This window comes from Phaenicophaeus curvirostris, chromosome 3 (genome assembly GCF_032191515.1).
Source record: "Phaenicophaeus curvirostris isolate KB17595 chromosome 3, BPBGC_Pcur_1.0, whole genome shotgun sequence".
Classification (NCBI taxonomy): Eukaryota; Metazoa; Chordata; class Aves; order Cuculiformes; family Cuculidae; genus Phaenicophaeus; species Phaenicophaeus curvirostris.
In genome coordinates, this window is record NC_091394.1 from 30,006,768 (window position 1) to 30,023,800 (window position 17,033).

At 45.2% G+C, this 17,033-nt stretch overlaps 1 protein-coding gene across 1 annotated transcript in view; it reads left to right on the top strand.

The window, feature by feature from the left end:
• The window catches only part of PHLPP1 (PH domain and leucine rich repeat protein phosphatase 1), a 144,881-nt gene extending 140,508 nt beyond the window's left edge, over positions 1–4,373 (top strand). The window contains exons 16-17 of the mRNA XM_069853552.1: positions 134–362; positions 2,297–4,373. Coding sequence (XP_069709653.1) covers positions 134–362; positions 2,297–3,430 — 1,363 coding nt within the window. The 3' untranslated portion in view covers positions 3,431–4,373. The remainder of the gene's footprint in view (positions 1–133; positions 363–2,296) is intronic.
• Positions 4,374–17,033: the final 12,660 nt, after the last annotated feature.

Genomic DNA, 17,033 nt, shown 5'->3' on the forward strand with positions numbered 1-17,033 from the left:
GTTTCTGCCCCAGTGATACAGTAGAGTCAATGCCCTGGGTGTTTGTGGTTGCAGAACAGCGGCTGTTTCTCCTTAGTACCCATAACACTTGTTTTCCAATTAAAGAACAATCATCGTTTTGTTTGAATTCCAGGAAACTTGGAACAGCTGGACAAAAACTTGGAGGCTCTGCTGTCCTTTGCCATATAAAACATGATCCCATGGACCCTGGTGGATGCTTCACGCTAACCTCAGCAAATGTGGGGAAGTGCCAAACTGTTCTCTGCCGGAACGGGAAACCTCTGCCTTTGTCCAGATGTTATGTAATGAGTTGTGAAGAAGAGCTGAAGAGGATTAAGCAGCATAAGGCCATTATCACTGAGGTTAGAGAACTATTAGGGACTGTTGTAACTTGCAGATTCCTTGGGGAGTATTTGCATAGTGATGCAGGAATTTACATGTTGATATTAGTAACCCCTAAGAGGTAGGGTTAATAGCATGGGTTCCAGAGTTGCATGTTTCCTTTCAAGATCATTCATATCATGCAGTAAATTAATTGTTCCATAGACATGTTGGATTTTTGTTCACTTCCAGAAGTGAGCAACTGGGAGCATGTTATGTTGAAACAGAAGAGCAGACATCCTCCTCCTGATGGGGAGAGGAATTGCTGCGTTGGAGCTGTCACAAAGAGCCTCTCCGATCAAAAAGGATCATAGGGCAGAGCATTTGGAGCAACGCCATCCTTCCCTTAGGAGACTCTTTGCTCCTGGCACGCTGACATTGCTGTCTGAGCTCCTACATTCCCAGAGCTGCCCTTTGACAGGTGACTCTTGAAGAGAGCACTTGCCCAAAAGGAAAACCATCCTGTGCTCAGCTGAACCATGAGAGTGGAGAAGACTATTTGTTCCCTTCTTACAAGCTTGATGTCACTGCTGTCGGTTTTAGTTTGCCTTGTGCGACACATGCACAGGAATAGATAAAACCAAATCCTCCTAATGGTGGAGGAAAGGGCAGAAAACTCACTGCTGTATGCCTGTGAGCAGGGTGCGTGTGCATGGCAGGAGGGTGGTGGAATAAGTCACGTGCCTATTCATCTTGTCAGGGATGGGTGACAACCAGGATCTCAAATGTGACAAGTTGGAAGGGAGTCACTCCAACATAGCGTGCATCACCAAGGCACGCTTGTTATGTTGTTCTGTAGAGGAAGAGAGAGATTTCTGCGCTGTTTCTTAAGATGACTCACTGATTTCATGCATGTTGATGGCTTATCACTGCTGTCAGCCTTCTAATGGGGAAGTTAGCAAGGCTTTTTTTCTTCTGAGTGGCTTTAAAGGGGAAGCTTTTTTTCAGTCTTGGTTCACTTTATTGTGTTTATCTGCTTTATAAAAACCACTTCAGTCATCAGCTGGACCAAATGAGTGTAAATGCTCACCTTTGTTGTTCATCTCATACACGCAATTAGCAGGGTGCCACTGTCCCCAGCAGGCTTGCTGTTTCAGACACTTGCTCTGCTTATTCTGGCGGCTTGGATTCTAACCAGGACAGGATCCCGGGATTTGGATGTGCATGGGATGTATGTCTCAAATACATCCATTTTTACTGATGTTTTCCCTTCAGCTATTATTCTTCCTCCCTTTGGAAATGTCGTATCTAAGTGGAAATGTAGTAATTGGGGCATATAGAACATTTCACTACAACTCAGCTGACTGAGAAATGCAAATTTGCTCTGTGCTGCATTTGACTTCCATGCTTCATCTAAAGTTGGTTTTTGGTTTGGTTTGGGTTTGTGTTTTTGTTTTGTTTGGTTTTTGTAAATGAGCTTTTGTTTCCAAAGTGATGAGCCAAGATGAAAGCTGTGATTGTTACAGCTGCAAGAAAAGAGTCATAACTGACTGACCTGCCCCAATACCAAATGGAGCTGTGTGTGGCTTTGCCCTGGACAAAGACAGATATCGTGGGTGGAGGAGGGATAAGTCTGACTCACTGGTAAAATATTAGTCCATTTAGCTTTTGCAGCTGCAGAAGCAGAATAGACAGCTCTTTGTTGCAGACTTCTGCTTTGCTGGTCTGTGCATAGGTGATGCTGATGACAAATCAGCGGGGTGTAGGAGGCAGAGCACGGGATTGCAGTTCAGCCATTGCTGTGCTCTAATCCCAGCTCTGTCACCTCCTTGCAAGTCACTTTGCTTTTCCATTCTTGTCTGTAAATGGTTGTGTTGGGTACTGCAAAACCCACCATCAGTAAGGCTCAAGGAGGTGTCAGTGTGGTGTATCCTTGTCTGCCTTGTTTCCAGCTTCCTTTTCTTTCTTATTTCAGGATGGCAAAGTGAATGGTGTGACAGATTCAACAAGAATCTTGGGGTACACCTTCCTTCACCCAAGCGTTGTGCCGCGTCCTCATGTCCAGTCTATCACCTTAACTCCACAAGATGAGTTCTTCATTCTGGGGAGCAAGGGGCTGTGGGATAGCCTCTCGATGGATGAAGCAGTGGAGGCAGTCAGAAACGTGCCTGATGCACTGGCAGCTGCCAAAAAGCTTTGCACTTTGGCCCAGAGTTATGGCTGCAACGACAGTATCAGCACGGTTGTGGTTCAGCTCAACGTGACAGAGGACAGCTTCTGCTGCTGTGAACTCAGTGGGGTCCCGCCCCCCAGCCCAGGCATCTTCCCCCAGTCTGTCAATGTGGTCATCAAAGACAGACCAGCAGATGCACTCGGGATGCCATCTTCGAGCAGTGGGATGGCTTCAGAGATCAGCAGCGAGATCTCCACCTCTGAAATGAGCAGTGAGGTGGGGTCCACAGCCTCTGATGAGCCTCCCCAGGTAGCCATGAATGAGAACAGCCCGGCTTACCCCGGCGAGCAGCGCTGCATGTTGCACCCCGTCTGCTTGTCCAATTCTTTCCAGCGGCAGCTCTCCAGTGCCACCTTCTCCAGCGCCTTCTCCGACAATGGCCTTGACAGCGACGACGAGGAGCCGATTGAGGGGGTGTTCACCAACGGCAGCCGCGTGGAAGTAGAGGTGGACATCCACTGCAGCCGAGCCAAGGAGAAGCAGCTTCTTCAAGTGCCGGTGGAAGCCAGTGACGAAGGCATTGTCATCAGTGCCAATGAAGATGAGCCCGGCCTTCCCAGGAAAGCCGAATATTTTGCCACAGGCACAATAGGGCGCCGGAGGGGCAATGGTTCTGTGGCCCCACAAGAGAGGAGCCATAACTTAATTGAAGTTGCAACAGATGCACCACTCAGAAAAACAGGGGGCTACTTTGCTGCACCAGCACAGCCTGATCCTGACGACCAGTTCATCATCCCACCGGAGCTTGAAGAAGAAGTCAAGGAGATTATGAAGCAGCACCAGGAACAACAACAGCAGCAGCAACAGCAGCAGCAGCCACAGCAGCGACAGTATCCAATGGACCACCTGGCAGACTATTACGATACGCCACTATGACCCACTTTATTTACTGCTCAGAAATAAACTAACAAACAAGGAGACTTGAGTGTGGGACCCAGTGGGCTCGCATTTACAGCAGGGGTTTTCCTTATCCTTTTCCTTTATATACTTCCTTTTCCTTATCTTGCCACTACAGATAACTGCAGCTTTTCAGTTCGTTAGGTTTAATATTCATTGATTTTTTTTCTTCTAGAGACGCTTGACCGGTAAAGTTTAAAATAGTTAACCTTCCCTTAACATATCAAATGTAAAAACAAAAAAGTAATAAAAAAATAATAAAAAGGTTTAATATATTGCTGAGAAACAGATGATGATGTAATATTTTTTAAAATGGCTTGTTTGTTTTGTTTGAAAAGCAGGGCAGTAGCCAGTGCTAAATGATTTAAGTAATATTGTAATACTGTATTTCTTTGAGAGAAAAGGCTTTTTTTGGTCTTGAAAATGATAGACATTTGTAGAATATGGAGACTAACTCCTAGGAGTTGCTTTACTCTTTCAGGTGACTTAAGTCACTGAGATTCACTAATTTTCTCTGAGAGAACAGTTGATTGGGAAATTACTGTAAATAGCTCAGTGTTGTATAGTGATGCTTACATGTTTTGTAGCCTTGGCATTAAGGACACAACCTGAAAAACTGACCTTTTTTTTGTAAGTGACTCTCTGGGCCACGGTCATTGAGCGTAACAGACCAAGTGGCCACGTACAAGTTAGCTAGAGCCAAGATGGTGTAGACGATTTCAAGAAATCCACTTTTTCCCCTGGTCTCTTTCTTACCTTACTTTTACAGACATGTTTTGTGTTCCTTACTGCTGCCACAACCAGCATGATTGTATAGAGCTCATTTGCTGTAGAACATTTACATACCAAGAGTTATATTAAAGCCGAATGCACAAATGAACATGTCATAATTTTTGTTATAATAAATATGAAATTTACACCTGATGTCTGCTTTTATGTCTGAATAGCTGAGCAGTAGCTTTGGAACAGTAGCTGACTGTGGCTCAGCGGTGCTCTGCTCAGCTTAAACCATGAAGCTCAATTGCATTTTTACAGTCACTGCAGAAGCTCACGTGTACTTTTAGAATTTAAAGGCCACTTAAAATGGCCTTTAAAAGATACGAAACAACTCTGCAAGGAATTGACCTGTTTCTTTTTTCATTCTTAGTACTAATTCAGCACTATTGATTTGCCTTTTGCCACGGTATTGGCAGTGCTGGAAGACTGAAGAGGAGCGGCGCTCTGGCTCTGTCCCGCTGGGACTGAGTAACTGAAGACAGAAATAGTGAAGGGATAATGCAGGCTAAGAAAAGGAGGAAAACATTGGATATGGAGAGAAGGGGGGGGGAAATATAAAGGCTATGTGGAAAAGTGAACTGAAAACTGCCTACATAGTCTCAGAGTTGCTGGAATGTGTTGAATGAACGTGAGGCAGTTTGACTTTGGTAGCAGAAGGATTTTTTTTTTGTGATTCCTGTGGGAAGGGATCAACGCTCATTTTCAGTATTGCTTCCAACCAACTGCTCCATTTTATATGTCATCACTCTGAAAAGCTGAATTAGTGTATGATCACAATAGCATCTTGCTCTTGCTTGATATTTGGTCTGTATTTGGGAGAGGACTGTGGTCACAGGCTGTTGTCCTTTTTCTGTTCTAGGGTGAAGTAGCCAAGGTAGGACAGGATTGCTGTTAACAAGAGATTTTGTGGGGTTTTTTCCTTTAATAGTAATAACAGCAGAGGAGCAAACATGAAAATACCTGGTCTGGTAAATGTTTATAGTACTGCCTACTGTAGATCTAGAAGATTGTACTTTATTGTAATTTGAGCTTCAAAATATCTCTTTCTTAAAGAAAACCCATTAAACAATGTATTTAAAGAAAAAAAGTTTATGGTTTGTTGGCTGGTAACTCTTAAAGTAACTTTTAGTAAACAGTTTGTGTTTCAAATTTTATTGGATGATTCATTTTCCTTGGTATCCTTGGAAAGTGTTACCTTCTTCTCTTCAGGTGTTGCATGAGGCTGAAGGTGATAACTAGCAAGGAGGCTATTGTGGCCTAGGCAAGGGGTTAGAAGTTAGGTTTCCTGAGCAAATGGGAAATATTCTGTACCTTAAAAAAAAAAAAAAGACAATTCTCTTCTGCATAGCACCCACTGCGGGTGGAGGAGTAATTTTGCAGCTGCTGTCTGTGGTCTCCATTCATGATAAGGTGCCTGCATGCTGAACATGAACTCTGGAGAGAAAAGCAGAGTTCAGAGGAGGGGCAGAAGGGGAACCATTTAACATGAGCTAAAATTTGTGCCGAGAATTCAGGCTCAGTGCTCTGCTCTTTTCTTGTGTGGACAGGAATGCGTGTGGACTTCATAAGGACTTTCCGCTCTCCTCATCTGAAGGACAAGCTTCCAGAACTTGCCAGCCCCTGTGGCGTTAGCAGCTTACAGGCAACAACGCATTTTCTCTCCTTATACCCTTGACTTGAAGCACAGATGAGCAAAACTGACTGCCCACCAAAGCCTGCCCCTTTCAGCATGGTACCTTTTATAATATTGGTGATGGTGTTCTGGAGTCACAGCTTTTGTAGGATCAGAGTGATGGGATCTGGACTGAGGAGCTGTACCTTTTGATTTCCGATCTGCCTGAAGCAAACATTTGCATTGGTAGCCTGTCTGAGCAACTCCGTGCAAAGGATTCATTGGGACTTCTTCATCCCTGTGCTGGGCTTTCCATAATGTGCTGAACTAGATGGGTAGGTTGGATGGCTGGGAGCATCTTTGGGAAGTCTAGCATTTATATTTGTATGAGGACAAAGGGTATTTTGTTCTGGTTTTAAACTTGGGTTGGATACAAGGTATAGTTTTTGCAACTCTTGACTTTTCTGGACATCTCTGTCCCCTTTCACAAAAGGGGGCTACTATATTCTTATCTTGTAAGGGCTAAAGCTGAAATCCTTTATTTCATCTAGGTGCATTACTATTGCATGTGATTTTATGGTTAAGTGCATGGTATGTTTCATACAATTTTGACCAGCTGGGAACTACCCAACTCAAATACAGAAGTGGATTTGTTTGCAGAGCTGTAGCAGGGGCAAAGGCTGGGGGCTAAATAGAAAGTGAAGGCTGTCAACTGAGGAAAATACAGAGCTGTATTGGCTTTAAAAGCAGACCTTTTGTGTCCTTTGAAACTGGCTGATAGCCATATCTGAGATAAGTATTAATGCATGGACAGGAGGAGGTAGATGGCCGTTGGCAGAAAAATGAGCATATTTACATTATTTCCTGGAAGATAACTTCAAATAGGAAGCAATGATGGTATTAAGAAGTAGCTCAGTTGCTTATGTGCTTGTATATGTGAGCCTTTCCCCCCCCCCCACCCCCACCCCCGCGTAAACCCCTTTTTCTTGCTTTCTGCTGTAGTGCTCTAACACAGTGTGTTTTGCCTTCCTCTAGCTTATGCTCTTGGAGTGCTCCATGTCCATGTTGCTTGTCACCCTTGCTACTAGAGAATTTGCTGCTGCTGCCATGCTCTCTGTTCCCCTTTAAGCAGTCTCTTCATAATAATCTCAGCTGATCACGCTTACAACTCATACACATAATTTTCTAGTAAATTGTGTGTGTTTATTTTCTTAAGTGACTTCGGTGCTGTGGAAGACATCCAGGTGGGAGTGGGTGTTAATGAAGTGTCACACACCTTTGGAGGTAATTTCCAAGAATTCCATGGGCAATCTGCTGTCCTTTAGTGATATTTCAGTAGCTGGCCTCTCTTCTGTGTTAAAAAGAAAAGTCCCTGAATCACTTCAGCCAGACACACCATTGCATCGGGCATAATTAGAGTTTGTATGGAAGACTGAGTCCACCATTTCTCCTCCTGTTTTGTTGGTTAATAATTTTGTCTTCTTCTACCAGTGCAGGTAAAAACCTCACTCGCAGGAATGATTGACTTTTCAGACTTCATCATGTGGATGAAGATGCCTCTTTAGTCATACAGTGTGACTCCTAAACAGGTGAAAGTAACAGGGAAGAGTGTGGCTGTGTCTTACCATCACCTTTTCAGTGGGAGGTAATACTGATTTAGCCAAGACAAAGTAAATTCTGGGTTCTAATATTAACAAAATTACACAAGAGAACAGTGGCTTCTACTTACCTCTGTAACAGGCCAGAGTTTGCTTTGGCGGGTGACAGTTCAGTAAAAGTATCTATGCAGTGATCCTGCACCTCCCTGCCAGCATCTCTAGTCCTGAGTGGTGTCCTTTGAGTTCAGCCTTGCAGGTGGTCTGGGCTTGCAAATGTTCTCTTGAGTAGTTTGGCTAGGATAACCTAGTGGATGGTTCACTGATCTTGGGTGCAAGAGCTCTTGGATTGATTTAAGCAGAGCTGTAGCATTCAAAGGAGTAAAGGGGGAAAATAATTTCAGCCTGGTCAGCCTGATTTCCCTGGACACTTGCCTGCTATTGATGAAGAGATGACTAGGACTAGGGGCAACGGGTATAAACTGGAGAGGGGCAGGTTTAGATTAGACATAAGGAGGAATTTCTTCACCATGAGAGTGCTGAGGCACTGGCACAGGTTGCCCAGGGAGGTTGTGGCTGCCCCATCCCTGGAGGTGTCCAAGGCCAGGTTGGATGGGGCTTTGGGCAGCCTGGTCTAGTGGGACTTGTCCTTGTGCATGGCAGGGGGTTTGAAACTAGGTCCCTTCCAACCCAAACTATCCTATGATTCTATGAGGTTTACTAAGAGGAGAAGACATTAAAGTCATGAACTGAGCAGTTCTCAGCAATGCCGTAAGTCCAGGTCACTGAGCTTTGGCTGCAAGGGGAGCTGCATGGCCAGAAGTTGCTAAAAAAAAATCTTTTTGGCTCAGGTGGAACCAGGATATCTTGGTGTCTGTTAAATGCCTCTGTGTTTACTTTTTTAACCTGCTTTACTGTCATGCTTTAATTCAATTGACTTGCTTCAGGGCCAACTTACTGCACTGTTGTTGGATTAATTGATTTGTTTCTTACTGATTTGTTACCTGTGTGCTGTGAGGATTTCGTAGAGCACCACATGAACCAATGTGTTCCTCCTAATTGGCTCTTTTTTGGTGCGGGGGGTGCTGTGTCCTGTGCTGGCAGCACAAATGTTCAAATGCCAAACCTAACAAGACTGCTGCTTCTATGGAAAGATGAAAGTTAAAATTAATCTGCTGCCTGAGAACAAGTAAAACCCTTCGCAGCCATTTCAATCAAAAGGTTGGGGTGGAAAAACCTTAACTATTTCATGGATTAACAGCAGCCCCAGGTCAGAATCAGTATGCGATTTATCTAGGACATCAGTGGGCGAAAATGTTCTCTGTTTGCTCAGAGTCACAGGTTTAAATGATTCGTTCCTACTTTTCCTTAGACTCTTTTATTTATATTTCTATTCCTGTTGAGTTCAAAAGTTCTTCATCCTTTAGATCATCCTTTCTCAGGCTGACAAGTTGGGATGCACCTGCAGCTGTCTTGGATACCTCGTCTTACCTTTTATCTCGCGCAATGAGCTAAGCTTGCCCTCTAGGTTATGACTGAGGCAGGATCTGAACGGGGCAGACGCTATCTCATCTTTTTTCCATATTTTCTTAATATTGTGAGCTGAAGGGAGACATTTAATCTGCAAGAGCTTGCCAGGAGCATGACGGCACTGCGGCAGTGGGGAAGCTGTTGTGTAATAACTGCAATGTGACAGAGACCTGGGACAGGTGGGGCTGGTCGGCCTCCCAGCAGGGACACCCAGGAGCAGATGAACCCCTGTGGCTTTCTGCTACAGAAGTACCAGAGAGCCTGGTTTCCAGCCAGAGAGCGTGGTTTCCAGCACCTCAGACTGGGAAAGAGAGGATGAACTTGGCAGTACCAAGGTTTGGGAGGTGGTGCCTGCTAGTGGATGAGGTTTATCTGCCTTCTACTGCCCTGTCCCCCATTAGGAGCTCCATTCCAGTGCTGTGGTGCTTGTCACAGCCCCTGGGACCTATTTCATGTTTTCATCTGAGGTTGTTCTTCTGTGTCACCTATCAAAACTTAAGCAAACAACTAAAACGGATGTTTTACTGGTGGTTCTGTGGAAGAGACCTCTGTGTAAGGTATGTAGGTGACTTAGGGGTCCCAGTGGCCAGTGTTGGGGCTGCAGAGGCCACCAGGACCTCTTGGTGTTTGTTGAGCTGCAGCCCTGCAACGGGAGCCTGGGCACGATGCTCTGAGCACAGCAGGTTCTTCTCTTCCCCTGTCAGATTAAGCACAGCTGCACCAAGAGAACTACGTGTATTTCAACAGTAAAGTTGTCAGTGTTGACTTACAGAGCAGATGGGATTGCTTTGCTAATTAAACGTGTGCTGTTGTGCGATTTATATAAAATTAGGATGCCAAACTGTGAAGGAAGGTGGGTACAGCTGAAGCATGGGTGTTTGGTGACTGGTGAATATCATGCTTTCTCATTGTAATCCATCCCAAGGAGAAGAGCCAGCAGCACTTTGTTAAAAAAAAAATCTTGCAGTAGGTGCACTTGTCAGTGCTTATCCTGTTCCTGAAAAACAGAATATAGAAATGGAATTATAGAGTATATGGTGAAGTATTGTGTATAGAATATATAGTGAAGCGCTCTGCTCAAATGTGTTAAAAATAGGGTGGCAAGGGAGAGCAAAAATTTCTGTGGTTTCTTGGAGATGAAAACTAAAGGATGAGCATGCCCCCACAGCCAAAGCTGTCCTCCTGAGAGCAGTGAAGCTCCTTGAAAGCAAGATTTGTGAGCCCTATTGACAGGTCACCTGTGGAGGGGTCATTTCAGGAGGGGTAAATTATCCTGTTCTCTCATTCCTGTCTGGCAAAACTTGACAAGAGGGATATTCAGCGTCAAATCAGGTACCAACAGAGTCTTTCCTTGGCATTCTTGGAGTGCCTTGAAATGGTAAATTAGATAAGAACATGGGAAAATATGTCCACAGTCCATCCTGGCCCCTCTTCAGAAATGGGGATGCACGGGGAGAGGGTCCATAGCAAGTGACCTGCCCCTCTCCTTGCCATCTGGGGCTTGCACTTGTTTGAACCAGAAGCATTCTCCTTGTGAAGAAGATAAGAAACAGCTTTCAGGCCTCTTGATTTTTTCTAATCACAAACTGAGTATTCTGGGGTAGGAAGAGGCCTGATGCAGTTGTCTGGGCTAATTGGAAACTGCAAGGGCTCCCCCTCGTGCTTCGACAGGACAGGACCAGAACTTCTGCATCTTCACCCACAGAGATGCCGGTGAAATCAGTGCCTCTCACACCCTTGCGTACACACCACAGTGTGAAACCGTGCAGGAGCACCAGCGACCCGGAGGAGCCTTTCTTCAGATGACCAAGGCGTTAGCAGGTAGCTGCTTGGTACATGCCAAGGACTCTCACACACCCTGAATCCTCCTGAGTCTTTACCTCAGGTCTAAACAAGGATGCCAGGGCTGAGGGAACCAGGGAAGCTAGACCTGCTACTGCTCAGTAGAGCATCTGCAATGCTGCCAGGTAAGAAGAGAGTCTTGGCGAGCTCTCAAGTAGTCTTAATGAAAGACTTCAGCAAAGCCTTTGACACAGTTTCTCACAGCATTCTGCTCAGGAAACTGTCAGCCTCTGGCCTGGAGAGGCGCACACTCTCCTGGGTGGAAAACTGGTTGGATGGCCGGGCCCAGAGAGTGGTGGGAAATGGTGTTAACTCCAGCTGGAGGCCAGTGGCAAGTGGGGTTCCCCGGGGCTCAGTGCTGGGTCCAGCCCTGTTCAATGTCTTCATCAATGACCTGGATGAAGGCATCGAGTGCACCCTTAGCAAGTTTGCGGATGACACTAAGCTGGGTGGAAGTGTCGATCTGCTGGAGGGTCGGGAGGCTCTGCAAAGGGATCTGAACAGGCTGGACCGCTGGGCTGAGTCCAATGGCATGAGGTTTAACAAGGCCAAATGCCGGGTCCTGCACTTGGGGGACAACAACCCTGTGCAGTGCTACAGACTAGGAGAAGTCTGTCTAGAAAGCTGCCTGGAGGAGAGGGACCTGGGGGTGTTGGTTGACAGCGACTGAACATGAGCCAGCAGTGTGCCCAGGTGGCCAAGAAGGCCAATGGCATCTTGGCTTGTATCAGAAACGGCGTGACCAGCAGGTCCAGGGAGGTTATCCTCCCTCTGTACTCGGCACTGGTGAGACCGCTCCTCGAATACTGTGTTCAGTTCTGGGCCCCTCACCACAAGAAGGATGTTGAGGCTCTGGAGAGAGTCCAGAGAAGAGCAACAAAGCTGGTGAAGGGGCTGGAGAACAGGCCTTATGAGGAACGGCTGAGAGAGCTGGGGTTGTTTAGCCTGGAGAAGAGGAGGCTGAGGGGAGACCTCATTGCTCTCTACAACTACCTGAAAGGAGGTTGTGGAGAGGAGGGAGCTGGCCTCTTCTCCCAAGTGACAGGTGACAGGACAAGAGGGAATGGCCTCAAGCTCCTCCAGGGGAGGTTCAGGTTTGACAACAGGAAAAAGGTTTTTTTATGGAAAGGGTCATTGGGCACTGGCAGAGGCTGCCCAGGAAGGTGGTTGATTCACCTTCCCTGGAGGTGTTTCAAAGACAGGTGGATGAGGTGCTGAGGGGCATGGTTTAGTGATTGATGGGAGTGGTTGGACTCAATGATCTAGTGGATCTTTTTCCAACCTAGTGATTCTGTGACTGGGCAATGAGGTCTTGATCAGGGCATGCCTTATTTATTTGGACCAATAAATTGCCTGATCCTCACCATCAGAGCTGATCCACAACAGCATCAAAATCTGAATCTCCTCCTTTAAGTTTCTCAGGAACACAAGGTCACCTTGTTGGCGAGTTATTTTTGCAATCTGAAGACAGGAATTTTTTATTTATTTATTTATTTTACTGCTTGTGCCCCTCCTGTGAAGGCTAGGAATGCTAGATAAACTCATTCATTTTCTTTCACCAGCTCTTTCAGTGCCCCACGGTTTCCATCACTCTCTGCTGAGAATCCTACCCTAAAATAGTCTGTATTTGGAAGTGGTGGATCCTTCATGCTTGCAGACAGAGGCCGTTGTGGTGTGGGTGAGAAGCCGGGTGGGTGCACAGATGATAAGGCAAGGCTATGCATACATCTGCAAATCTGGGTATGGTGGGAAGCCTGAGTAATGCGTATGCAATGCACACAGAGTATTCACAGCTGACGGAATTCCAATTTTCACTAAACAGCTGGGCAAATTCAAGCCTCCTTTTTACCTCCTGCACTTCCATTATCCATGTTTATCTCAGAAGTCAGTACAAGATAGTAAAAAATCAAGGTTTTCATATACCTATAAATGCCCAAACATATCCATCATGCAGTTTCTCTTGTAGTATTGAAAGTAATATATCTACACTATCATTGAGTTTCTAAAGCTTGTTTAAAACATATGGTCTTTACCTATGTGTATCTGTCTCACGAGCATTTCTATGCCATTTTTAAAAATTAATTACCTGCAAAACATGCACGTGCATTTCCCTCACTTGAGCTCTTCAGCACAGCCTGAGAGTTTGAGTAAGTCTAGTAGCAGATGCGGGTCTGTGTGCAAATGACATCGCTGGAAATCAGTAGACCATTTGTAGTAATGAAGGGCATCCTGTGATTTGCCTGCTTTGCACAGTCACATGCCAAAACTAATTCTATCAAATGCTGTGACAACCTGCAGACCTTGCAAGGAGTCTCATGTTTTATTTATGACGGGCTATGGTGAGCATCTGTGACATTTTTTATGCTGCACTGGCATTAAGCTGATGCAGTAAACCGAGCACCTTTGCTTGAGATGGATGTTGTGAAAGAGATGAGTAATGATGAATGTCACAGCTGTCATACACAACATGGCCATGCTCCCCTTCAATACCTGAGTCTGGAAAAAGAAAAGGAGACACACAAGTTCTGTAGATACAACTAAGAGATCAGATACTCTGCTAAGGGGAATGGTTTAGTGTTTGATAGGAATGGTTGGACTCGATGATCCGGTGGGTCTCTTCCAACCTGGTTATTCTATGATTCTATGGAGGTCTGTCTGCTCTACTTAGCTTATGGTGACTCTAAGTTGTAATGGAAAATTACCAGAAGAGTAACTTCATGAAGATAAATCTGCACTGAGGGTAAAATACCTGGATTATGAAAGAACTATTTCCATTCAGACTGGGGTTTGGTACTCTAATCCCTGTGTGTATTCTCATCGCTTTAAAGCAGTTTCTCATGTAAACTGAGATCCCAGCTTTTCTTAAGGCTAAGCTTTGAATTCAGTTTCTGTTGTTGCACAACCAGTTTGTGTCCCTAGTTGCTTCTCCACATCAGATACACTCAAACTTTTCTGAAGAACTACTGGGAAAATCTCAAATTGTGATAAAATTTAATATATTATAGGAAAGTTTTCTTAAACTCGTTAAGAAAACAGGAATACTCAGTGTTTGTACTTACCTGAAAATTTCCTTCCTGCAGATGAGTACAAAGGTTCCTCCTCCTTACAGCTGGTCAGCAGCGGAAGCGCAATGCCCTAACACAAGTGGCTCTTCCAGCAGCACCAGATTTACAGTTCCAGATAACTGAATTATTTGGTAAATGTAAGGGTTATGTTAAGACTATTTGGAGAAGTAAATATCCTCTCTCCCTTCTGGCCTCACCTCCTGTAATTTTGGTTTTTTTACATTGGAAGAATCTATGTCTTCAGATGCTGATTTTGCTCCATTCTGAACAAGATTTCTCCCAGACTGAACTACTTTTATGAGCTGTTATTTGAACACAGGAGATATTCAGGACAATGGGTGCTCAAGGGTGCACAGTCCAGCATGACGAAATTTTCATGGCAGTTTACTCAGTAGTGGGATGCAGAATTGGGAGGGGGAGATTCTTTTTTTTTCTTCTTTTCACAGAATCACTAGGTTGGAAAAGACCCACAGGATCGAGTCCAACCATTCCTATCAATTCCTATCCTATTTTATTTTTGCTTTTCTCTTTTCCCTCCTCTCTCTTCTTTTCTTGTTTTCTTGTTCTCTTTTCTTTTTCATCTAGTCACCCTAAATATCTTATGCCCTTTGTTTCCCTCTCAGAATTAGGGCACAAAGGGACATTTTGTCAGATTATTTTTCTCTAAGGCCCTCCCGTGGGGAGGGAGTCCCTTTGTGGATTAGTTAATGGCTGGTGAGCTCAGCTGGAGGATCTCTCTCAGACAGACTAAAGCTGTTTGCTCCTGTGTTGAAAGAGACAGGTGCAAATTGGTGGTTTGGGGCCAAAGGGTCTGGCTGAGAGTCTCACAGGTAACTGAGATAAATGAGCCACTCGGCTTACCCCAGCACCTTGCACCAGCGACTCATCAGCTGTGGTGGGGCTTTTCTCTTGCCAGGCAGCTCCAGTTCACCCTGCAACATGCATCTGTTCCTTAGCATCCCCAGGGAATGGGACAGTGGCCATTCAATTCCTCTTTTTGAAGGTTCAGAATAAACTTGGCATGACAGAAGGCTTCTTACTGCACCCGTGGTGGGAGTCTCAAGGCTTTTAGGTTGAAAGAGTCTCGCCACAAGACCAACTCTTAGGAAAGCACAGATCTGACCTTTGCTATGACTGTTACCTTCTCAGCAGGTGGATAAACTGATGGTGGGCACAGTGGGTGAGCTAGATGTACTCTGAGTATCCTTCACATCAAAGAGGGAGTGAGGTTGATGACTGTGTGCAGTTCTTCTGTTCTAGGTAAAACTGGGCTGTGAGGGGCTGCTTTAAAGCCACAAAGAGAAGCAAGTGAGTTTATCTTTGGTGTTGACCCTGAAGGTTGCACACAGGAGGTGCATGCGTGCAGAGGGTGTGCAGCAGGGTCAGGCTGAAAGAAATAACAGGGCTGACAGGAGCTATTAGCCGTGCCTTTCTTTACTGGTCCAAATGCAGATTATCATCCCGTACTAACTGGCAGTCGTTGTGCAGAGGTAACCGTGGGGCACAGCCAACTGCAGCAGAAGGTGGGAAGGCTAATCAGCCCTGGAGGGTTGGACCACCCACAGTGGCAGCTGGAGAGAACAGCCTGTTGCAGCCTTAGTTGTATGTGTGTGCCAGAAAATCTCTGCTCTTGTATCACACCTTCCCGGCTTGCATAGTAAAGATTTTTTCAAGTCAGCTATAGGATACTAAGCATGGTTTTGCTAAAGTTGGGAAGCAAGATTGTTTGGATTGTTTTGATGGGACATGGCTCACCCTTCACCCCAAGGGTAAGAAAAGCTGCTTCTTCCCTGCCCTAGTCCTCTGAGGAGTATTTCTGGCACTTTCCCTTCTCCTCTCCTACACTCCTCTCCATGAAAGCGATTCAAGGAAGCAGCACTGATGATTATTTCCTCTTTGTGATTATTTCCTAGTGATCTTTCTTTATGGTGGCAGGAAAGGAAACAAATTGGAGGCAGAAAACTTTCAAGAAGCAGGCAATCAACAGGCTTTGGCTTTCTTCGTGGTCCCTCTACTTCAGGACCTCAGCAAATTTGTGGATAACACCAAGTCAAGGGGTGCAATTGGTATGCTTGAGGGAAGGGATGCCCTCCAGAGGGGCCTGTCAGGATCTCGGGGCTTGAGGAGTGGGCCAATGTAAACCTCACAAAGTTCTAACGATGCCAAGTGCAATGTCCTGTGCTCGAGCTGGATCATTCACCAGTACCAGTACAGACTGGGTGATGAAGGGATTGAGAGCAGTCCTGTGGAGAAGGACCCAGGGGTGCTGGTGGATAAAAAAAACAAATGCAAGCTGGCAATGTGCGCCAATAATATCCTGGCTGCATAAAAAAAAAAGCATGACCAGCAAGTTCAGGGAGGCGATTTTCCTCCGTTCTTGCAAGACCCCACTGGAATACTGCATCTAGCCCTGGGAAAACTCAGTACATGGACCTGTTGGAACAAGCCAAGAGGACCACAAAAATGATCAGGGGACAGGAACATCTCTCCTATGAGGAAAGGCTGAAAGACTGTGGGTTGTTCAACCTGGAAAATAGAAGGCTAAGGGGACACCTTAATGTGGCATTTCAATATAGAAAGAGGACTGATAAGAAATATAGAAAGAGACTTTTACCAGAACCTGTAGTGACAGGACAAGGGGTAACAGTTTTAAACTAGAAAAGGGTAGATTTATCTTAGATAAAAGGAATAAATCTGAGGCTGCAGAGGTTAGAAACATGAAGGGACAGTGAATGCAAGGAGGCAGCTGGGGGAGAAGCTGAGAAAACTTGGTGAGGATCAACCCAATGCTTGGAGCAGTGAGTGAGTCCCAGGAGTCTCCAACTGAGTACCTGTAACTATCAGCTACTTTTAATATTTTTGTAATAAAAATGCATAAAAATACTTCTTTTCACAGGAAAGGGACACAAAATGGATTGACTGTTAGGAACTGAAGTGTCCAAAGAAGGAATGCTACAGCAGAAATCCAAAGGGAAACTCTGTATGCCTTTTGCTGATGACTGAATTACCTTGTAATTGATGAGGACTTTACCACACCAGTTAAAGAGACAGAACTGATGCTCGCAGAGGACTGTTGTTATTGCACAACCATGGCAGGCAAGCATTAAAAATGAATGGGGCAGAAGCTTGAAAATTAAAATTCATATTGCACGTGTATTTAA